The 24,976-nt window shown below is 35.5% G+C and overlaps 1 protein-coding gene across 3 annotated transcripts in view; it reads right to left on the reverse strand.

Annotated features, from left to right (window-relative positions):
- LOC131154278 (multisubstrate pseudouridine synthase 7) overlaps positions 1–24,976 on the reverse strand; it is a 61,259-nt gene that overhangs the window by 16,301 nt on the left and 19,982 nt on the right. For all 3 annotated transcript variants that reach the window (XM_058106949.1, XM_058106950.1, XM_058106948.1), the window contains exons 7-14: positions 15,075–15,154; positions 14,927–14,989; positions 14,731–14,818; positions 13,900–14,003; positions 13,691–13,793; positions 9,916–9,989; positions 7,915–7,979; positions 7,529–7,707 (exon numbers count right to left, since the gene is read on the reverse strand). In XM_058106949.1, coding sequence (XP_057962932.1) covers positions 7,529–7,707; positions 7,915–7,979; positions 9,916–9,989; positions 13,691–13,793; positions 13,900–14,003; positions 14,731–14,818; positions 14,927–14,989; positions 15,075–15,154 — 756 coding nt within the window. The remainder of the gene's footprint in view (positions 1–7,528; positions 7,708–7,914; positions 7,980–9,915; positions 9,990–13,690; positions 13,794–13,899; positions 14,004–14,730; positions 14,819–14,926; positions 14,990–15,074; positions 15,155–24,976) is intronic.

Genomic DNA, 24,976 nt, shown 5'->3' on the forward strand with positions numbered 1-24,976 from the left:
GTAAGACCAGCTATGCTATATGGATCAATATGTTGGGCGACTATGAAACAACATATTCAAAAAATAAAAGTTGTCAAGATGAGAATGCTAAGATGGATGAGTGGTACAACGTCAAAAGATAAATTAAGAAATGAACATATTTGTGCTAAGTTAGGCATTGCTATTGTAGAAGATAAGACAAGGGAGGAGCAACTCAAATAGTTTGAACACTTGCAACGTAGGGCACATAATGCGGCAGTGAGGAAGAGTGAATTAGTTACTATAAGAGGCAATAGAAGGGGTAGGGGAGGACGTAAAATAAATTGGAATGAGATCGTGAGTAAGGATATAATAGCCCTGAATTTGTCGAAAAAAATTGTCCATGATCACATAAATTGGCGAAAAATGATTCACATAGCCAAACCCACATAGTGGGACTTAAGGCTTAGTTTGTTGGTTTTGTTGTTGTTGTTGTAGTTTGATGTGATGATCCCAATGTGTTTAAATTCTATTCCATACGCAGAGTTGGATACGGAAAAGCATCAAAACAGTTCAAACTGTTTTCAGAATAGAAGAAAGAAAAGTAGGGTAAGGCATCCAATGTGTTTAAATTCTATTCCATGCACAAAATTGGATACGAGAAAGCATCAAAGCAGTTCAAACTGTTTTCAGAATAGAAGAAAGAAAAGTAGGGTAAGGCATCCTCTCAACCAAAAAAAAATAAAGGAGAGAAGAATATCAAACATGATAAATTGACAACCATCACGAAGCTAATGCAGTAAAGTCTCCAACCCCTCTAGGCTCTATATATAATTGAACGTCAACACCAACTGGGGCTATCATGTGGGTTCTTCACCTCACAAAAAATAAAAAACAAAAAAACAAAACATTAAAAAAAAAAAACTAGTAAAAATAAAATAACAAAAATTAAAAACAAAAATAATAATAAACGAAATTAAGTTGTTTGGTATTGTTTCTATTTTCTGATTTTTCTTTTTCAGTGAAGAAACAAACTATGAGGACGCATTTATTATTTCTACTAGTTTTCTATTATGTTCCAAAATTAACTTTTGTAGATTAAATCATTCATTTTCAATAGGAGTTGTCTTCTTTGTTATCTTTATTGACTGGGAGTAAATTCTTTGAGGAAGAATGTTCATTCTTGGTATGTGGATAAGTTGACAGAGTATTCATGCAAATCGTTTTTTTGAATTCTTGATTCTTCTAATTCTTCTTTTCCACTCTTTAACATATTCTTTGGAAGGCCAAAGCTCCTCCAAAAATTAAGGCTTTCACTTGGTTTGTTGTGCTCAATAAAATAAATACTAAGAACTTGCGGCAAATCAGGAGACATTTGAAGGCCCTCTCCTGATGTACGTGAGCTCTGTTACATGACAGCTTCTCACCTACTTTTGCACTCTGAACTTTCTTAGAGGATTTGGAATAATATTTTTGGTATTACAGGGGAGAGTCAGGTACGTATTTCAGTGGGAGAATTGTTAGCCATTTCTTTCGCAGGCTTTGGAAGAAGGAAGGATAGAGCAGCTTTATGGAAGTGCAGCATATTTGCATTTTTATGGGGGATATGGCTGAAGCATAATGCATTGATATTCTCAGGAAATAAATTAAATTGGGTGCTAGTTTGAGATAAAACCTTATACTTGGCACCACTGTGGTGCAGAATTAGTTTCCAGGAGTTACAAAGAGATAGAAGGAACCAACTGGCTTGTTGATCTTTTCCCTTTTGTTGTTTTTTAGTTGTTTTTTCTGGTTTGTTCCAGTTCTTTTGTGGGAGATGTCTCATTCTCCCTCGAGTAAATTCTTTCCTATTAATGAAATTTTCTTTTGCTATCTCGGAAAAAAAAAAAAAAAAAAAGCCATTCACTTTCAATATAATTTTTACATAAAATAAAATGACCATGTAAATTTCAAATACTATAAAAATAAAATATCCACAAACTTTCTAAAAAAAAAAAAAACTAGTTTAGAAATATTTTTACTATTTTTCATTTGTCATATACTATAAGATTGTCCTTTAGCACTAAAACATAAGCTTTTTAATAATTTTCATCTTATTATAATATTTTAATTTGCATTTTATTTTCTATGTTTGTTATTTAATCATACTTTTTTAATTTTCATTTTATTCAAGGAAAAATGAGCATTTTTACAATCAAGTTTTGAATTTTATTTTTTTTTTGTTTTATAAATATTAATCAAACACATTACTGGTATTCCATTTTAAGTTTTCATTTCTAACTTTTAATTTTCATTTCTGGTATTCATTTTCGTAGTTTTTTATAATGGTACCAAACAAACCTTAAAATCCATGCATTATTTTGAATCAACTATGAGAATTTGTACAAACAAGTCTTTAGTTTAATTTTTTTGCAAATATTAACCAAACATGTTGCTAACTTTCCATTTTTAATTTTTCTTTCTAGCTTTTAGTTTTCGTTTTTTGGTTTTCATTTTCATAATTTTTATAGCGATATTAAATAGACCTTAAAGATCTATGCATTCTTTCGAGTCAATTATGGATGCTAAGGTATACAAATATCACTTAAAAATCAAAAACTAGCCCAAAACCAAACTGTTTGACTTTCGATTTGGTTTTTAAGATATGGTTTTCAGTTTTGGTTCTGCATGAAAACTGAAATGAAAAAGAGAAATATGATTCTGTTAGTTAACATTAAAATTACAAATTTATTTATCTTTATTGAACAAATACTTTTTATGGTTACTGCTTTTTTATCTTTATTTTTTGCTTCTAGCTTTTAGTGTTCAGTTCTAGATTTTGATTTCATATTTTTTTATTGTGATACCAAAAGGACACTAAAGATCTAGGCACCTTTTGAATTAACTGTGGACACTATGGGTGTACAAATATTACTGAACAACTGAAAAGTGGCCCAAAATCAAACCATTTTCCTTGTGGTTCGATTTTAGTTATGGTTTTCGGTTTCAGTTTTGCATTAGTAGCGAAACCAAAAAAAAAAAGACTATTATTTAAGTTAAGATTAAAATAACATATTTATAGAGCAAATAACTCTCTCTCACAATGGTTAGTTAGCAAGAGGGAATCCGTCCCTTCTCCTGTAAAAGGCATTGCTCTCCCCCTATATTTCTTGCAGCACCCGACTGGGCCTAGGTCCTCTCAAGCTGGCCTATACTCTTGAGCCCAAAGAAGAGTTTTACATTGTTTAATGATCCATCAATGACAAAATGGGCTTTGGTATTTTTCATAAAATACTAAACCTATGGTTAGATTATCACTCCTGAAAGCTTAAGCTCAAGCTTTAACACTCCCCATCACACACAGCTGGACAGCAGCAGCACTTGGAGAGATCAACACATGATAGGTAACACCTATTTCAGGACATACAATAATATTTTAAACATCATACAAAAAACGCAGGAAACAAGACTAAGAACCCAGGACTTCCTGGTAACCAGCTCTGGTACCATGTTAGATTACCACTTTACCTAAAAGTTTAAGTAATTAGGTTGTGGGCCAACAATGTATATTAAGCTTTAAGACTCCCCTGCACATATTGCACGAAGGAAGATAAACACAATAGATAGCACCCAACATGGAATACAATCATTTTTTAAACACCACAACAATAAACACGGGCAACAACACTAGAACCCAGAACCCCCTGGTAATCAACTCTAATACCACGTCAGGTTACCATTTCACCTAGAAGCTTAGGCTATTAGGTTGTGGGCCAACAATGTATATCAGGCCATAAGATAAGCAACACCCATTATAGGGAGTATGATGATTCTTAACAAATGTACAACAAACGCAGTCAATGAGACAAAGCCTTTAACTTCATTTAGGGCTTTCTCCATACTCGCCTCCATGTAAAATAAAGAGTGAAAAGATCAACAAAAATTTTGGTTTAATAAAAAAATTGAACCAGAGACAGTTCTTTCTTTAAAGCATTTTGGTACCACATAATATCAGTTTAAGTTTTTAAAACCGACAAGTCTGGTTCAGTGTTCGATTTCCCCCAAAACCAAATCAAACTAAAGCAAATACAGCCTTACTGAACACCTTCAATATTTAGATGAATGAAGTATCCAGCCCAACACTGAACAATGATTATTGCTATAATTATTTCATGCTGCTAAGGAAACAGCTACAACAACAACAACAAAACAACCAAGCCTTAGTCCCACTAAGTGGGGTCGGCTATATGAATCCTTTTCCTCCAATTTATGCGATCATGGACCATTTCTTTTGATAGATTCAAAGATATTAAATCCTTACTCACTATTTCCTCCCAAGTTATTTTAGGTCTACCCCTACCCCTTCTACTGCCCCCCACAGTAACTAAGTCACTCTTCCTCACAGGTGCACTATAAGGCCTACGATGCAAGTGTCCATACCATCTGAGTCGTCCTTCCCTTATCTTATCTTCTATAGGAGCTACACCTAACTTACCACGAATATGTTCATTCCTTAATTTATCTTTCAATGTTATACCACTCATCCATCTAAACATCCTCATCTCGGCAACTTTTACTTTTTGGATATTATGTTTCTTCGTCGCCCAACATTCTGATCCATATAGCATAGCTGGTCTTATAGCTGTCCTATAAAACTTCCCTTTCAATTTTAAGGGTATTCTACGATCACATAGAACACTTGAAGAACTTCTCCATTTTACCCAACCTGCTTTAACTCTATGCATTATATCATCTTCAATTTCTACTTCAGCTTGCATAATAGATCCAAGGTATCGAAATCTACAAGTGCTATTTATTTCTTCATCATCAAGTTTAACTTTGTCTCCAATATTCCTCCTATCATTACTAAAATTACATTTCATATATTCAGTTTTATTTCTATTTATCTTAAAGCCTCTAGATTCCAAAGCTTCTCTCCATAATTCTAACTCAGCCTCTACTCCATCCCTAGTTTCGTTAATAAATACAATATCATCTGCAAACAACATACACCATGGAACCTCCTTTTGAATACTCTTAGTCAATTGGTCCATCACTAAAGCAAAAAGATAAGGACTCAAAGCAGATCCTTGATGTACACCTATGGTAATTGGAAATTCTCTAGTTTCTCCATCTATCATATTTACACTAGTCATTACTCCATCGTACATATCCTTAATGACATCGGTATACCTACAACATACACCCTTTTTTTCTAAAACCCACCATAGAACTTCCCTAGGTATCCTATCATATGCTTTCTCAAGGTCAATAAATATCATATGCAAGTCCCTCTTCTTTTCCCTAAACTTTTCCATTAATCTTCTTAAAAGATAAATAGCTTCTGTGGTAGATCTCCCAGGCATAAAACCAAATTGATTTTCTGAGATCTTCGTTTCCAACCTTAATCTTTGTTCAACTACTCTTTCCCATAGTTTCATCGTATGACTCATAAGTTTAATTCCACGGTTATTACAATTTTGAATATCTCCTTTATTTTTGTATATAGGTATTAAAGTGTTTTTCCTCCATTCATCTGGCATTTTTTTAGTTTTTACAATTGTATTAAATAAATTAGTTAACCATATAATTCCATTATCACCCAAGCATTTCCAAACTTCAATTGGGATGTTATCTGGTCCCATAGCTTTCCCATTTTTCATCTTTTTTAGTACAAACTTAACTTCGTTAACTCTAATTTTTCGAATAAATCTTATATTTTTAGTCTTTTCCTCATTTGACAATTCTAAATTTAAGCCTTCTATTTGGTTTTCGTTAAACAACTTACTAAAGTAACTTCGCCATCTTTCTTTAATATCTTCGTCCTTAACCAAGACAATATCATCCTCACTTTTTATACATTTTACATTTCCTAAGTCCTTGTTCTTCCTTTCTCTAGCTTTAGCAAGTTTAAATATATCTCTTTCCCCTTCTTTTGTACCTAATCTATCATACAAACTATTAAATGATCTATATTTAGCTTCACTAACGGCCCTTTTTGCATCTTTTCTTGCCTCCTTATATTTTTCAAAGTTATCGTTGTTTCTACATTTTTGCCACGTTTTATACCAAATTCTTTTTGTCTTTATGATTTTTTGTACATCTTTATCCCACCACCAACTTTCTTTGCTATTTGAGAATCTTCCCCTTAATTCGCCTAAAATCTCTTTTGCTATCTTTTTAATAGAGCTAGCTAATCTATTCCAAAGAGTATTTGAATCTATCCCATCCTCTAAGGTCCAATCCCCATCTTTGATCATTTTATCTTTAAATTTTATTATATTTTCTCCTTTTAGGTTCCACCATCTAGTTCTCCTACACTAGTTTATTTTATCATTTTTCTTCCATTTTTTAATGCATATATCCAACACTAAGACTCTATGTTGTGTGGTTAGACTTTCACCTGGAATAACTTTACAATCCTTGCATGATACACGATCTACCCTCCTCGTTAAAAAAAAATCTATTTGACTTCTATTTTGTCCACTTTTAAAGGTTATTAAGTATTCTTCTCTCTTCTTAAAGCAAGTATTCATTATACTAAAATCATATGACATAGCAAAGTCTAAGATCATCTCCCCAGACTCATTTTTGTCTCCATATCCATATCTTCTATGTATCCTTTCATAATTTTTATTATCTCTTCCAACGTGTCCATTCAAATCTCCTCCTATAAATATTTTCTCAGTCCCTGGTATGCCTTGTATAATACTATCCATATCTTCCCAAAATTGTCTCTTAAGATTTTCTGCTAAGCCCACTTGAGGAGCATAAGCACTAATGATATTTATTATCTCTTGTCCTAATACCATTTTGATTTTTATAATTCTATCCCTTACTCTAGTTACATCCACAACGCTATCTTTTAAGTTTTTGTCTATAATAATGCCTACTCCATTCTTATGTTTTTCTTTTCCAGCGTACCAAAGTTTAAAACCTGATTTATCGATTTCTCTAGCTTTCTCCCCCACCCACTTAGTTTCTTGAAGGCAAATTATATTAATTCTTCTTCTAATCATTGTATCCACAATTTCCATGCTTTTACCCGTAAGTGTCCCTATATTCCAAGTTGCTAATTTAATCCTAATTTCCTGAACTAACGTCTTTACCTGCCCACGTCCAGAATAATGCAAGAACCCTCGCATATTTGACACCGTACCCGGGCGCCGACACGGCGCGTCTCTTCGGGGCGACGACCTAGCCCACCCTCGCCCACTTTTCGCTACACCTGGGTGGTTCAAGTGCAACGCGTCACTCGTAGGGGACGCCCCAGCAAATATTCGGTAAGGATTCATATCATAGTGATCTGACAAATTTTACGCTGGCTGTCAGCTACCTAACGCAACCCTCCTCCTTAACCCAGGCTTGGGACCTGCTGTGTGTGAAAAAATTAGGACATTTAAGTGCATCACAGGCAGAGTTTGCTAATGAAACAGCTGATAGATTTATTTTCCTCTACTCATGACATAAATTAAACGATATAGAAATTTAATGTGTCAAAGTTTTCTCCATGAAATCTAGTGAAAAAATTAAACAAGATATTCATTTTGGTTTATAAGAATACAACATGATCATGTAACTGAGCACTTGCCTTCACAGAGACATTTTTTTCTTCGTGGAAATCAGTTTCAGCAATTTCTTCTAAATGGCTACAATCATTTGCATCATTAAAGCTATCATCTTCACATTCAGAATCAGCAACTCCAGTCACTTTTTCAGAAGAATCTCCTTTACAATATACCAGATCTCCCACAACAACTCGGTCAAATCCTGCACAATATGGGATAACAGACAAAAACCAGACAATAATTGTCACAATAAAAAAAAAAAAAATTCCATATAACCATTGGACATTTAGGTAAAGTTTTGAGAGTAATGGCGATAGCAGCAAAAAACCATATGCTCATACAGTAACAAATCAGGCAACAAAGAGCCACAAAATAATTATCTAGAAAAAAAAAAAAAAAAAGCACTTACCATATTTTTTCACTCTTAGACTTGCTGCATGGTTCCATAAATAGCTTTGATAACTATGCACATACCTGAACAGTACGAAAGTAATAAATTTAACTTAGAACATAACATTGCAATTATTTTTATATAAAGGAACTTGTTAAAGAAAGTAAGAAAACTTTTACAAAGTTCGTAGAACAAACACACTGCTCAAAGTATCTGAAACCTTGGTAACTATCCAAGTAAATGCCCTGATCTGAAAAGAACTCCAGCCTTGCAAACAACATTATTCAAAGAAAAGGAGAAGTGGCTGAAAGTTTCAAGAAATGAAGAATGATTTAGAAGAAAAAGAACCAAAAGTATCCCCTATCCAAATCCTCAAATCACATATCAACTGGGAATTCAGGAATGAAAGAATCCAAAAGGACCAATAGAAAGCTCACCAACCCCTCCACTGAGATTCTAAAAGAAATGGAAGCCCCAAGAGAGTCTCTCTCCAAAGAATATAAGCATGTGATTGGAGCGCTATGAATGAAAGAGGGCCTAGAAAGGCGAGCAATATCATTTCCTCTGGCCCAAAGATAGTGTGTGTGTGTCTGGGTGTGTGTGTGTGTGTGTGTGTGAGAGAGAGAGAGAGAGAGAGAGAGAGAGAGAGAGAGAGAGAGAGAGAGCGAGGGAGAGAGAGATCAATCATCAAACAAACCAATCAAGCAAATTCTTAGTAGATTATTTTTCTAACATCTGACATTCACATTTAATCTTATTTACAAGACCATAATGAGGTAACTATGAGTTGCAGCACCAGCAATAAAATTCTGTAACCATGAAAAAGTTACAGAATGTCAGTGCAAATCAGAAAATTTAGGCGCATACAAGGCTGATTCAAACTCTATTTCTTCACCATTGACCTGTTTGCATCTAAACTTTTCTCATTTGCACTCTCATAATTCATAACTTTTTGCAGCTGAGAATTTGATTGCTGTTGCTCACAATTTTGTAAGGAAGGGAACATTCACTAACATATTGAATACCCCACACTGGATAGATTTGGTTTCATCACCTAAATTTTTGAGAACAAGTTAATTGATGAAAAGAGGCGCACGCATGTGTGTATCAAAAGAAAATTTATGATAATAAAAGCAGTCTCTATTTGTCATCAATTATTGGAAAAAGCAAAGTTATTTTTTAAGTTTTTTTATCTTCACTAACTCTCCAGTCTAGGATCTCTTTAGGAGGCATTGGTTCCATAAAATGACCTCACAAATTACTTTTCTGTTTAACTCCCTGTTATATACAATCGCTAGACTTCTACTACAAGAAGTCCAAGATCAACTCCATTCCTCTGAAAGGCTTTTACTAATTCTCATAATCCCAAAAAGCCAAGGCCATCCAATTGTCACAATTAACTCCTATTCCTAGGTTACCCAGGTCCTGGGTCCTAGTCTTGTTACTCACGTTAATTGTGTGACATTTAAAAATAATTGTATTCCCTATAATGGGTGTTATTTATCCTTTGTTTATATCTCCACGTGCTGCCAGGCTGCACGTGCGGGGGAGTGTTAAAGCATGATATACATTGTTGGCCCACAACCAAATAACTTGAGCTTTTAGATGAGGTGATAATCTAACAAAGATTATGCCAAGAACTGTCAGGCTGACTTTAACTAATCATGTACACTTGGAAGTGGCAGCACAAAGTGAAAACAAAAGGTACTTGAATAGGCACACCTATCATAACCATTAAATTAGAATCCAAACATAAGCTCCCAGCAAGTTTTACCCACAATCCACATCAATAAAGCCACTAGACAATTACAAATATTCATATATCTCAAATCACACAAAACAACAAAAAATAAAATAAATAAACTAGCTAGAAGTCAACCTGTAACTAGGATAAGTAAAATGTGGAGACGAAGAAAAATTACACATAACATGAAGCACTTCAATAGTATATATATATCTTCCAGTAGACCATCTACTAAGTTAAGAAGAAGCAACTATATTGCTCAGACAATAACGTACATCATTCTTAGAGTTCTTGGTATAGCCTTGAGGGCCTGCAAGTAGTTCCCAGGATATTTTTTCAAACTCTGCAGCTGGATAAGATCAAAACGAAAAAACACTGCATAACATTAGTCCTGTATCAACCAAAGTAATCACAAATCAGATTAATTAAACAGGGAATACAGTATAGGCATATGTCAAATCAGGATTCGAAAAATGAGTCAAAGTTCCATACTTGGGAATTGAGAATTGAGAATCAAATCAAATTCTAAGATCTGGTACAAACTTCCAAAATCAGTTCCAAATGACAGGCATATATTGATATATGAACAAGAAGCAAAATAATAAAATACATCTACATTTTGGCAACAAAAAATATCATATTTCTTGTGCATGCTTTCTCTAAACAAAATAAAAAGGGAATGAGTCAAGAAATATTAATAAAAAATTGACTTTATGTTGTTTAAGGGAAGAAAACAAGAAAAATAATAAAAACCGAACTTTTGGCATTTATCAACAAATTTAAAAAATAATATTTCATGCATATCCTCTCTCAAATTAAAAGAAAAAATAATAATAACTGGACAAAGTACTAAAAAAAACAACTTTTGAATCTTAACAACACAATGGAACATGAATACCACCTTTAGCCAATGAGTGTTCTGCCCCTGCTTCTCAATGGTAGAACAATATAAGAGTGCAGAATGATTTTGTGAAGGCAACATAAGACCATAAGTTTTTATTTTCTCCTCTGTTTCTTTTAGCATAAAACTAACATAGACAAGGAATTGAAGGTAATCGTGTAAAAATAGAAGCAAAAAAATGAATTTTTGGAATTCTGCAAAGTTGTCCTTGAGAAGGAGCAAGGATTCGTTAGCAAACTGGAGGTGAGAGATATCCACTTCCTCCCTCCCCACATGCAAACCATTGATAACTACCCTACCCTAAGCGTAGAGAAGCATCCTACTATGAGTGTCAACAGCTAGGATGAACAAGAACAGGGAGAGTGGATCCCCTTGTCTAAGACCCCTAGAGGCCCTACACCACTCTCGGTTGACAATTGATGATGACAAATGGATGAGTAGAGCTAAGGCACCCCTTGACCCACTTTCTCCATCATTCCCCAAAGCCTCTTTTGCCCAACGCCTAAAAACCCAGTTGACCCTGTCATAGGATTTCTCAAAAATCCACTATGAATAGAAGACCCTTCTTACCCCTCCTCTCCACAACCACCTCATTAGCCACCAGTACTGCATCAAGGATTTGTCTATCAGAATTACAGCCCCCCTCCTTCACCCATTTTACCATCGACTTTTGATGCTTTACTTCAATATTTCAGCTCAAACTTCAGGAATTTCAGCTTCTTCATGAATTTAAAGCCTTCTCATCTCTTCACCTGTTGCTCACTCCACCAACCTCTGGCCCTCTCCCTAAAAGAAGGATGAGCTAACCACACATTCTCAAAACAGAAGGGAATGTGCCCAATTTCAAAAGATTAGAATCTAAAAGGAAAGCAGTGGTCGGAATTGGGTCTAGGGAGGATTTGCTGAATGAGATGAAGAAACTTGTCCTCCCACTCATTTGTAAAGGAATCTGTCAATATGGTAGCAGGCCCATCTACCCCCAAAAGCCCCCAAGGTGATAGGGATATCTCTAAGCTTCCCAAATAAAGAATCCAAATCTTCCCATAGTCGCAGAGACCCTAGGCTTCCCTAGAATCTCTCTAGAGCTGAAAGAAACATTAAGCCCCCTCCCAGCCAGTAAGGACTACACTACACGCAGATCATGTGTGCTGAATTTGGTGACTTCCCTCGGTTGCCAAAAGGTTAGAAGGAATAAAAAGGAGATTCCTTGGGATAAGCATGGTGGAAGAATTCAAGTATCATCTCGTTTAATGTGGGGCTGCAAATTAACCTATCTGAAATGGAGGCTTAGGGTTTAAATCTCTCTCTACCTTGAAAAATTGGAAAATGATTCTAGAGATTCATGAAGGAAACGGACCATCTTTGGAGAGGAATCATCACTTTAAAATATGGTATTCACCACAGTGGCTGGACGGCAAAAGATGTGAGAAGAGTATGTCGCATAAGAGCCTATACAAGCGTCATTGTAGAGCCCAGGTGTAAAAACAAATTCTCCTATTGTGCTAACAATTGGGGGACTAACTATATGACTGAGGCCAATAAGGATCATCTACGCTCAGTAGATGGATCAAATGAGGTAAATATGTAGATGGTAGGATTGATTTGCAGGCACGTGGAATGCAATCCAAAGCATGTAAGATCCAGTTGTAAGATCCACTTGAGCAACTATGGGAGAATGGGACTTGCTCTCAAATGGAGATGTTTTCCATTCAATGGGTGAATGCTCGATACTCACAACCGAGAAGGAGATCTTTAGAAATTCCACATGCTTCCCACATCATAAATGTGAGAGGAGAACAAGTGGCTTAAATGGCCCGAGACCAACTTAAACTTTTGGATCAAGTTGGTGAACAGCCATGTATATCAAGCCCACGTGCAAGTAGATGACTATCGGTGCTTAAAAAATAATAATAATAATAATAATAATAATAATAATAATAATAATAATAAGCGATTCGACATCAATGTCCAAAAGGTTTAGAAGAGAAATAGCAAGAGATAATTTTTCAATTGAGGAGGTTAAGAAAGATTGGCATACTGATTGCACGAGGTAAGTATTGGGGAAATCAGTTTGAAGAGGATTGACTTTGAGGTAGTGTTTGGGAGCATAATTTTGAACCTTGGATTTGGATTTGAGCAGATTTGAATACAATTTATATTACATTTTATCCAAATCCAATACAAATTGAAATCCAAGGGCTCCCCAAACATAGAGTGAGACTATTAGTCGAGGTAATGATGGTTTATGTTTGGAGGGTTTAGAGCTGAATACAGTCATGGTGTGGACTCCTTGCTAGAAAAGGTTTCTCATGTTTCTAAAAGTCATTCATTTTATTCCAAGCAGATATTTTTAATGTGATTAGGAGACCTTGAGTCCAAGGATTATGGTAACTGAGAAGGGCAACAGACAACTGTAGGCTTCTGGAAATAAGAAAAGTTGTAAAGGGGATGGTCTTTCCCATTCTCTACTCATTTGGATTGTGAGTCCTTCGTTCAGAGTTGGACCAGAAGGGGAAATGAAACTGGAAGCATAGAATCACAAAGAATTTGTAGGACCAGACGGGTTATTAGTGGGTTTATCTTAGTCAGAAAAAAGTTGAAATCAATCACAATTCACAAGGCAAAGAGTTGTGCTAAGCAGAGGAACGGGCAGAGGGAGTTAGCCATCTGAAATAGCTCCACTAAGTACTGAGTTAGGGCTCATAAAGAAGTTTTTCTCAATAGGCATTGATTCTTAGATTGGTGTCTCTTTTTGTTTTCTTTTCAATATTCTTTTGTTTAAGGAGTATGCCTCACTGAAATAGTTCCACTACGTACTGAGTTAGGGCTCATAAAGAAGTTTTTCTCAATAGGCATTGATTCTTAGATTGGTCTCTTTTTCTTTTCTTTTCTTTTCAATATTCTTTTGTTTAAGGAGTATGCCTCATTCATATTTTACTTGCACTTCCTTCTCTACAAACTAGCAAATACAAGTTACATTCTCAAGAAATAACCTTTCATAAATTATAATCATAAAAGAATTTCTAGCACCATAAATTGGTTGAATTTGAAATACTAGTATTTTAAAGAAAATTATGGAAGCATCAACTACTTAGAAAAGCTCTACAAGAATGAAATTACAAAGAAGCATTCATAGTTCAGAAACATACTACTGCCTTTTCCGCAACCATGTTGCGGGGTAATTGCCTCAAGGCACCTTCAATATCATCACTTTCCTTAAAATATTCCCGTGCATTCCTTATTGCATCCCTTTGTATTCAAGACATAAGTTAAGAAACAGCTAATGTTGTTCGGATAATGTGTCAGAAATGCATGCAACAAACAATTCTTATCAGAGGTACTCAAGTTCACAAGGATATCGCCTTCTCTGGGATCAAGAATCAAGCTTACAGCAGCTTTCCACTCTCCTCGAAGTAATGTAGCCCCAATAAGGTGAGTTGGCATGGAACCACTGCCAAAACGCTGAACAAATTTGTACACAGTCAAGCAAGTTTTTAATAACCTTAAGAAATAAAATCTAGAAATTTACATGATTCAAGAAATCTAATTTTATGCTCTCAATGCAAGGAAGATGCCAAAGCAAACAAGAAGCTATTAGAATTATGAAATTTCATAGGATCAATGCATTTTCACATGTTTCAGAACATTTCAATGGAAATGACATTGTTTATGGAAATTGATTCATATATAGACCTCCCAAATGCTTAAATAATTATTTGCAGGGATCATAGGTAAATTTTCTCTTTTCCTAAATGCCTTCACCCAATTCTGAATATATGGGCAATTGCCATTACACATGTGAAACTCCTCATGCTTCTGGCCCATTGAAATGTAAAACCATGCCATGGAAGCAAGTCATTGTCCTTTCCCAGAAGCTACCTGCCCATGGATTGAAGGGATTTCCATCCAGTGAGCCCTAAAAATGACATCTCCCAAGCCAAAAATCAATTTGGTTGGATACATTTTGTTGGGTTACTAAACTATCCAATTTCATTTTTTTTCACACAGCTTGTCACATGTTTGGAAATACAAAAAGATTCTACACTATCAATCAATATAGCATGAAAACATTAGCAGCAGATCATCCTAAATTTGTGCATCAAAACAACTGCTTCACGATTGCATATTCATCACAGAATGGGAAATCTTAAGGAACAAATGATAAAAGAGGAAATGATCAAGAGAGTACTTGTAAACCAAAGTAGTTAATAAACCCATCCTTTCCTAGGGCATCTGCAGATGCTTTAATAGTATCTTCAGACTCTGCAATGACTCCTCTGAGACATGCAAGTGAGCGATGCATATAACATGAGCAGTCAAAAAATGGCAGAAATGAAATCGAACTGCTTTAAACAAGAAATATTTCGCAAAAGAAGTGGTCTTACCTCAATGTGACAGCAAACCGGTTTCCCCGGAGCTGTCCAAGAAGAAGTCCTTCACGGACATAGCTGGACAATGACACCACCATAACTTCCATGTGCAACATGAAAAAATTAAACAAAAAAAACAAGATTACACAATTCATTAACTTACCAAAAATCACCAACTTTTATACCAATTAATTTCTCGTTAAGCGCGGCTAGTCTACTGGCATGCTGCTTGAAGACAGTTACCTGGAACACAAAATAAACTGCTCCACTGAAACTTTTGTAACACCTGAGCTTTTAATGTAATCACCTAATTTTCATAGCTCTCATTATTTGTGCCCAAAAGTTCTATACATAATTTATAAAAAAAAAAAATTAAATAAAATAAACAATTATATTATCAGCATCACAAATCAAAATTCTTTCATGCATAAATATCCAGGTTGTGAATTTCAAGTCATTATTTTTTTCATAGCTTTAGATCCAAGTCATGAATTTCAAATCATTATGTTTTCATACTTTAAGATTCAATGTATGTTCAGAGCTTGAAGTTTAGCAGTTGCAACTACCTCTTTTGCCAAAAAGCAGCATAGCCAATAAACTTATAATCACTTCTTCTCTTTTATAATCTGCAAGTTTTCCCACCATTACAACACATAAATGGCTATCATAATTACATAGAAAAAACTTACCAATCCTCCTTATAAGTTGGAGGAAAATGAATAAAAAAGAAGGACAAAGTATGGCATCAGCATCATTTTAAGCTCCTGAGCGTGTATCGTACCAAATAAAATACTTTATATAAAATCATTTCAGACAGAAGATGAGATTGATCAGCTCATAGAGAGTACTCGATGGATCAGACAGACTGGATATTGCAATGAGAAGAACTAGATAGTGATCCTGAGCAAAAGGTTATGTGCTGTCATACAATCATCATTCCTATGGTTTGTTTAAAGAATTCCCAAGTCTAAATTATAATTGCTTTTATTTTAATTTTACTGCCACACTCATGTTGTTTCTAAGGTGTATGCAGAATGAAAGGAGTATTTTGATTTTAGTTTAATTTTTTATACATTAAAATAAAAGAGACACTCAAAATTATAATAACTAATGTGGAGTAAAACTTACAAGTCATAATGAAACTTCAGGAAAAGTGCAATTGGCACACACAAGGGGCAGAAACAAGGGTCTTAGAGTTTGGTTCAAGCTCAAGAGATCAACCACACAGGCCATTTATTTATTAGAAAGATCTTAATTTTTTCTCGGATCAACAGTAAGGTTGCTCTTTTGTGACCGATTGATCACGGGTTTGAGTCCAAGGAAACAATCTTTCTGCATAAAAGCAGGGGTAAGGCTGCATACACTATGAAAATCATGGTTTGAAATTATGGTCACGGCAGCGTCACGCAACGGTCGCGGGTGTCACGGGACACAGGATACGTAATGGGAAGCGGACCCATGCACAACCATGCCAAAATTATTTTAAAAAAAAAAAAAGCATGAAATCCATTAATACATGATTTTTAATTAATTTTGACGGCTTTTATTCAACCTACAAACGCTTTTTAATAGGGAATATGATTTTTATATTAATTTTAGTGCGTTGTTTACCAAAAAAAAAAAAGGAAACTTTTTTTATAGTTTGCATTACTTTAATGGGTAAAAAGATGTAAAAATGTAATTATAATAAAGAATTAATTAATTAAAGTAAAGTTACTAAAAATGAGTTAATACTCAATAATCAATATACACATACATGAATTTGAAAAATGATTGTATCAAATATCAATAGTCGAATACATGAATACAATTTTATAAATTTATAACAAAGCACATGTCACCACAAAAAAGAATGACGTGGAAGGGTCTTCATAATCTGCATCTCTATCTTGAGATTGGGATTGGGAATTATCTCCCCACCCTTGTGGAAATAAATAACTGAATAAACTCATGTTTACGTTATTTCTTTGTTGCTCCTGAAAATCTGATGGTGGTGAAAATCCAACTGATATCAGAGGTGCATAATCTCCTCCTTGACCATATCCTGAATAAATCCATAAGTTGGGGTTGGGGCTGGCTCTGGGTAGTGTGTAAAAGAAAACTCACTAGATCCTGAGATTCTTGATCCACTAGGATAAAAATGAGACGTATAATTTGGATCATAGTGTTGAAAATCTTGAGATGGTGGATATGCTAGATGAGATCCATATAATTGTGATGATGAATCATCTAAACCAAAGTCTCCAAAACTACGAACCACACCATATAAATCTTCAACAGAATCACGATCTCGGTGTTGGTGACTTCTTCTAGTTTGTGCACTATGACTCTCACTAGGGTCACCACTAGTAGCACTCCTTCTCCTGGGTCGTGAAGATTGGTACCCTGGAGGAATACCCAAGTCATAATTTTCGGGTATGCATCCCTTACAATGATGTTCCTGTGTCATACCCATAATCATATTCTACACCGCCGCCGCCGCCGCCGCCACCACCACCATCACCTTTAACACCAGCTCCAGTACCACAACCACCATCATCATCACTTAGTGAGCTCAACACAAGATTGTCATCACTTTGTGTACGCTCAAGGCTTGAACTTGAATCATACACATTTACTGGTGGTTGATCACCTCCTTCTATAATACCACCAACCTCTTCATCTAACCAATTTGAATTGTCCTGACCGTCGAGTAATGGTGCCTCTCTCTCCTCTAACCATGGACTCAAAGGATCATCTTCTTCAAAAATATAGTCCAAATTGATAGGATTGAAACTATCTTCAATTTTTTTGTTGGTTTATTCTCATTGTATGTTTTAACTTTAACCTCATGTTGTAATGCACAAAAACAAGATTTTGTAGTCTCATGTACTTTAATCTATTTCTTGTTTTCGTATAGATGAGGCTAAAGGTACTCCAAATGTCTCCTGTCTATCTCAATATAGCAACAACTAAAAAAGGATGTTTTTGAAATATAATTAATTAATTGGATCTATTAATAATTATTCTAAAAAGTATTACTAAACACTAAAATAATTCATTATTTAACTTAATGGAACCAATAGTTACTCGATTAATAACTCGAATTTGAGTATCTATATCGGGTACCAACTTGGTTATCACTTTTTCAACTCCATCCATGACTTCTCTAGCAACTTTAGGAGAGGGTGAGGCACCATAAAGAAATTGGGGGTTCAAAAATATCCTAAAATTAAATTTACAAACATATTAATCAATAATAGTTTTTTAATGCAACTATACATAATTTAAAAGTAAAAATAATAAGAAATTGTATTTTATTTACACTTACCAACAGCGTGCAAATCTTGGTGCAATTGAAAACTCCCCCGATTGTCAATAATTTTCCAATAGTCTTTGTAGAACCGACAATCTTTTTGAATGGCCAACCCCGCCCCATCAATTATCTCGTATATGAAACCCATCGTTGGTTTTTCATCACCATCGACCAATTTAAGAACTTTCACTGAGGGTTCCTATACTGTAATTATATTAGAGGCATTTTGTCAAAACTATTTACCTAAGATAATCTTCTTCGCACCATATGCTGAGCCTGATTTTGCCATCTCAATCCTTAAGTTTTTCCAAGCATTAGATGTGAACATTTCTCTCAATGCTTGTTTTATTTCTAACAATAGCCTCCAAGGCAATAAAGTTGGTGACAAATCGAGTGATGGCAGGGCAAAGTAACTCTTTATTATTTGTGAATTTCTTCATGAAATTCACTGTTCATGTGTGGTTGTAAATAAACGAGGTTATTGTTCTTGCATCTTCAAAGACCTTCTTCGCGTTACTTTTCTTACCAATATTTTCAAAAATAAGGTCTATGCAATGAGCTACACATATTGTTCAAAAAAGATTGGGCCTCTTTAGCATTAATAATTGCCCTCCTACCTTCATTGCAGCTTCATTATCAGCCACTACTTGGATAATATTCTCCTCTCCAATTTCTTCAACTACCTCGTCCATTAATCTGAAATGAAATTATAGATTTAATAATTACTATTACTTAATTAAAAACATACAAGTCTATGATACTATTTGCATATAAAATCAAAATTAGAAAATTACTTGAAATAATATTCAGAGAATCGTCTTGATACACCAAAGGCATCAACTGACTTATAAAACACAGTGTCTCTATTGTAGTAAACTAAAAAGTTTATTATGTATTTTCTAGTTGGTCCTAATCAACCATCACACATAATGGTTACACCTCTCTCCCTCCAAATGCCAGTAGAAGAAGATATGTCATGTTTCATTTTTTTATACTCCTACTCCAAATAAATTTCAGATATCTCATAAGGTGATGGACCCTTCACCTCCTTTCCAACCTCTACAAAAACATCAAACATAGGCTGCATAAATGGAAAGTTAGCTACATTTTCTAGAATCCAATTATAAATTAGGAATTTTCCAATTGTTTTTCCTAATTTACTTCTTAAACCTTTCAGTAACTTAGTATTGATTTTTGGTTGTTTTGCACTCTTGCTTCTTTCTAAAAAAGGATCCATTGCCCTTAGTCTAGCTTCAGAGGCATTGGGATTGATCCATTGTCGTCCACTACCTCCAACTTCTCGAACATTATAAGATCGAGCTCTACTGAAACCACTGGCACCACCAATGCCAGAGCCACCTCCCTCTTCACAATATTACAACCTCCAGTTGTTCTTGCTCAAAATCTCTGTCTCGCTTCCCATTGTTGCTATGATCGTATGCTTTCTTGTCGAACAAATCTTATTCTTTCTTCTTCTGAGTCTTCTTCATCGCTCAAATTCTCAAAATCTCCTCTAATTTGGGCTAGCCTTTTTTGTTTCTCTTTTCTTTTCAACATGTTGTTGTAGATGTTTCATCATTTGTTCTCTTACTTGTGTGGTCACATTTGAGCATCCAGTCACTTGATCCTTTTTATGTGCCAAGTGTTGTTTCAAGCATGTAATGCCTCCTTTAATTATTTTTCCACACAACTTACACAAAATAATATGTCTGTTACCGTCCACTAGAGTACCAAAATGTCATTCAATGTCCTCACTGGGTAAGTTCTCATTTCCTTTCTCACGCAACATCTTGATAGACTTGATTTGATGATCTCTACACAAAACATGTAGAAAATACAAAGTCACAATCCTTATAAAAAAAAATGAAAGGTATAATATAATTAGTAAATTCTAAATAGTAAGTACTAAATAGTCCTTCCAATTTTAAATATTTATTACATAAAAATAAAATATAATCTTTGATTAAAAATAATAAGTAATGTTTATTCAAAACATTTAAATAATTAAAATTTTAAAATATTAGATATTTTATTTATTAGTATAATAAGTCATAAAATAAAATAAAAATATTAATCATTTATGTACAATATATTTATTTTAAGACCATTAAATATATTTTTCAAATCTTAGCAATTATAAATTTAGGATTTTAGGTAAGCCTCATATAATATATAAATAATATGAAGAAGCGGCAAAAGTTCTTAGTGAAGTCGAAATGCCTTGATGACAAAGAAATCAACTGGATTTCTGCAGAAGATATTCAACCGTTCGTGGACAAATTTGAAGTGTACCTACAGCCAAAAGTCTACAAGGACGTCGACCGCATAAGTGGGGGAGAATGTCACGAGCTAAGCTTGTTCAGGGCATTATGCTTGCCTGTGACCACTTATCTCGTGTGCTTGGGATGGGTTTCCATCATGTAAATACTAGTGTAGGGTTATTTTCTGCTAATAGAGTCTTTGTAAGCCAAATAAGGCAGTATGACTCCTCGGTCACTTTGATGTTTCCTAGTGTCAGGATGATAATTACATAAAAACCTCTTTAGGGGAGGGTGAGTGTTCATCAATCATTGTAAAACTCACTAGCAATTGTCAACGTGCTTAGCCTACTTGCTTCCCTCGCTAAGTACACCATGTCAACGGAGGATTTGTTAATGAATTACGTTTGCTTCAATGTTTACTGCTTGCTTACCACAGCTTTCATGAATTGATTACTGTTTCCGCTGCTATCTAAATGAATGTTAATGAAAGTGCTTCGTGGATGAATGTTGGTAAACGATAGACTGGCTAGTTAAACAAGAGTGCTTTAGCTAGCGCCGCACGGCCCTTCACAAGGGTGTGAAAATAGTCAAACCGTGACACTGTGCAAGGTAGGGCTAGTTCAGGGTTTATGATCGCACAACCTGCACCAAGGGGTAGTGTTGGCACTAGTTATGATTGTTTCTAAGCTGGAAGGTGTTCTAAATGTGCATATACATGATTTAAAAACTAAAATAAGTAAAATCACAGGTTCAAGTACTGGGCGGAGGGATTGTACGGTGTATGGGCCTGGTACCCTACCCTAACCTCGGGAACTCTCGCTCGTTATGATGCTAAACTATCTATTGCCGGAATTATATCTATATATCTCCTATATTACAGGATTGAGAATGCTTTAAATATGTAACTGCTTTCTACTGGTTTAAGCATATGTTGTCACACATTGATGTAATATCTTCCACCTTACTGAAAAGTGTCTCACCCCAACATACAATCTTTATTTCAGGTCCTGCAGGGCACAGGTCTTAGTTGTTAGAGGGACTTGGAGCGTAGTTTTGTGTGTAGTTTTACATAAGTGTTTTGTATATGTAATAGACTTAGTTCAGAATGTCTTTTTGGGATTTGTAAGAACAAATTATGTTTTTAGTACGAATGAATGATATGTAAGGATACAATTAGAACTCCGGTATGTCTATTAGATTCGGTATGAATGTTTATGCTTTCAGCTATGCATGAGAATACAGATCAGTATGAAACACTCGTATGTCCCTTTCAAGGCTAGTTGTATATGTATGTTTATCAGAGACAAGTGTGTTATACAGGTGTAGTAGCACTCTGGGGCCGTATAAAGGGCCGGGGCGTTATAGCCTTCCTAATCTTCTCAAAAAGCTCTCTAGCCACACCCTCTTGTCCATATGAAACCAATCCAACCCTTCAATAGGGCTGCTAAGAATCCAGCAAATATAGATTCCTAAAATGTCAGTGACCTCTTCTTCTGTAACTCCGGATCAATTCTCCACTAGTTTCCAACTCCCTAATCACACTCTTCCTCCACCCAGCACTAGCAAGTTGCAACTCTATGGGAAAAAAATTTATAAAAATAAAATTGCAACCCCCTTCCTTGCCCATTTAAACCTAGCTTTCTGCCTTCAACTAATATTTCCCTTCAATAAAAAATCTTTCCAATTCATTCCCGAGGGACACACTCTCCTCCCCAACTCTGTCAATGATCAATATTTCAATCACCCCTAAAATATTAGCCTTCCACAACCCTCACATCTCCAAACACCTCCACATTCCAATTCTTTGAACTTGCTTTACAATGTTACAATTTTTTCATAAACCTAAATCCTTCTCATCCCTCACCCAGGCACTTACACCAACTCCCCTCAATAGAAGAAAGAAAAGAGGTGCCAATACACTGCGTATTTTCAAACCAAAATAGAGTAGGGCCCACCTAACTTCCAAAGAATACTATGATCAAAAATCTGCCTAACTAGAATCTCCTGGGAAATATTGGGACAAGCAACCTCCAACATTCTCTATTAAAATAGTCAAAAGATTGCATGCTTAGAACCAACCATAGATTCTCCATTCTACTTTAATGGGAACCTAATCACATTGAAAGTACCACCAAGCCACTCAGGAGACAATTAGGAGAGCAAAAACCATTTACAAAATAAATTGGGAGCTTTCTGCCTCTCACAAAATGGCCCTCCCTCTCCCTCGTGCAATCAGAGTAAGGAAAATCAATTAAGTCCTTGCTTGTAATCGAGAATAATGTCTCGTGCAACAGGTGGGTTAGATTTTCCAAAGAGGCCGCAATTTGGTTCGGCAAAGGGTTGTTCGCTTTCAATAGTTTGCAAAGAGGCTACACATCTGTACGATTGGGTATATCACAAAGCTCTGGATGTCAATTAGATGGACAAAGGTGGGCAAGTATTTGGAGTTAGGATTGCAGCAAAAAGGGAAGGGCTTCTCAGGTTTCATTCCTGGGGTGGAAATGACGATGGTTTGCAAAACGTCATGAGTGTCTTTCGCGAGAGTCAAGGATTTTCATGAGGAAACTGGGAGTGTAGAAGCATCAACTCTTCATGACAGAGATCCGTAGTCAGGTGGTGGTGGAAGGCAAGAATCATGAAGGTGTTGGCCAATGTAGTCAAGTTCAATTTGAAAAGCTAGGTCTGAAGGCTGGTGAACAAGGGATGTGTCGTCGATGTGGATATGTGATGCAGCTGCTAATTGAACATGAGGCCAAGGCAAATCAGCCAGATTTGATTGATCAGAGCGAGAACGAAGCAAGGGTTCAGGGTTGTGCAGAGAAAATTATAAAGGTGGCTAGGGCAACATTCGGGGAAGACATTGTGAAGAGAATTGGGCCAAGATGCAAACTTCTTATTCCGGACTTGACCCAAATATTTAAAAAAGAGGTGTTCTTTATTAACTAAATTGGGCCAGTTAGTTGATCATGCCTAATGTTTAGGAATGGCCAATTTAGGCTTCAGTTTGGATCCAAAGGGAAGCTCCCACGTAAAGTTGATTTGGGTGGTAACCAGATTCATGATTTGGAAATCAGGGACCCAAATACTTCCATTTGGTTCTAGAAAAAGGGCAGGCTCTAATTGCTGTTCCTACATCTCAAAATATGAATACAGGGAAGGAGGAAGCTACTCCATCCGGTAATTTAATTTTTAATCAGCCTCCAGTTATTAGAAATATCATTCAGCCTCTAGTTTTTGGAAATTGAAATTGTACTGATCAACAACTAGAGAAAGCCCAAGATGCTAGCAGTTTAGATTCAAATCAAGGTCGTGGAGTAAAAAGTGTGCCTAGTTCCATAAAAGTTTTAGAAGGTGGTGAGGAAAAGAGTTAAAAAGGAGCAGGGTCTGGGAAGAAATATGATGATTGTCATTCGTCATCTTTATACTAATAAATTTGAAGGTAATAAGGTTTACGCTTGTAGAAAGGTGGCTTGTTTGGGTGCCGAAATTAAGAAGATATTTGAAGAAGAAAGAAAAAACTTGGGTGAGTCAACAACAAAGTTACCAAGGAGGGATTCTAATGGAGAGTTCAGTATTGTGGAAGTCTCTTATGCTGAGAAGAACTTTGGATATAGGAATGAGGCTAGTAAAGGTAGATCTGTACGGATCATTTCTGATTCCTACAACGAAATAGGGGATTTATCTTATTTCTATCCACCCGCACTGGAAAATTTGGAGGGAGTTTCTATTTTTTATGATGATGATTGGTAAATAAGTTTTAGCGTAGGCATAAAATTTTGCCTACACCAATGGGGGAGATACCAAAGAAGCTAAAATTCTTTTGGATAAAATGGATTTAAAGTTGAGTGATATTGGAGGAAATGAAGTGTGCTTGGATAGCAACAAAAGTCGAAAGGTGAAGGGTCAAAGAGATTAGCGAATTTGTAGAGTTTGGTAAATTATGATGGAAAGAGTTGAAAGGGGGTTTCTTGGTTAATTTTGTTCAGTTTCATTTTGGAGCTTGAGTTTCTTTTTTTTTCTTTTTGCTTTTTCCCTTTGGCAAATGTCTTTATATGCTGGGCATCTTGTCCCTGCATGCTGCACCTTCTCTTCTTTCTGTCTAATATATACTCTTTTGTTATCAAGGGGGCCCCGGGGGGGGGAAGCACCTTGTAGGCTTGTACAGAAAAGAACTCCTTGTAGAATAACAAACTAAACCCAAAATAGATGCCTATAGACCAAGAAAAACCCAGTGTGTTCCCTCAAGCATCTAACATGATAGAAACAGAAAAGAAGCCTAAGAGATAATCAACTGTGGAAGCACACCTAGTATAACACACTAATTGAACCCTTGGCCCTAGAAACTCCAGGAGACGGAAGACCCTTCCAATACTTAAAGCACGAGTCCCAGATGCTCCTAATGGCACTCCTATCCACCAATTAGAGCCTAGTTTACTGAAACAAAACTACATTAAGAGATAACCTAAAAATGATCTCTCTAACTACCCAACTTTCTTTTTTGTTTCTTAT

Source organism: Malania oleifera, chromosome 4, assembly GCF_029873635.1.
Source record: "Malania oleifera isolate guangnan ecotype guangnan chromosome 4, ASM2987363v1, whole genome shotgun sequence".
NCBI classification, from domain to species: Eukaryota; Viridiplantae; Streptophyta; class Magnoliopsida; order Santalales; family Ximeniaceae; genus Malania; species Malania oleifera.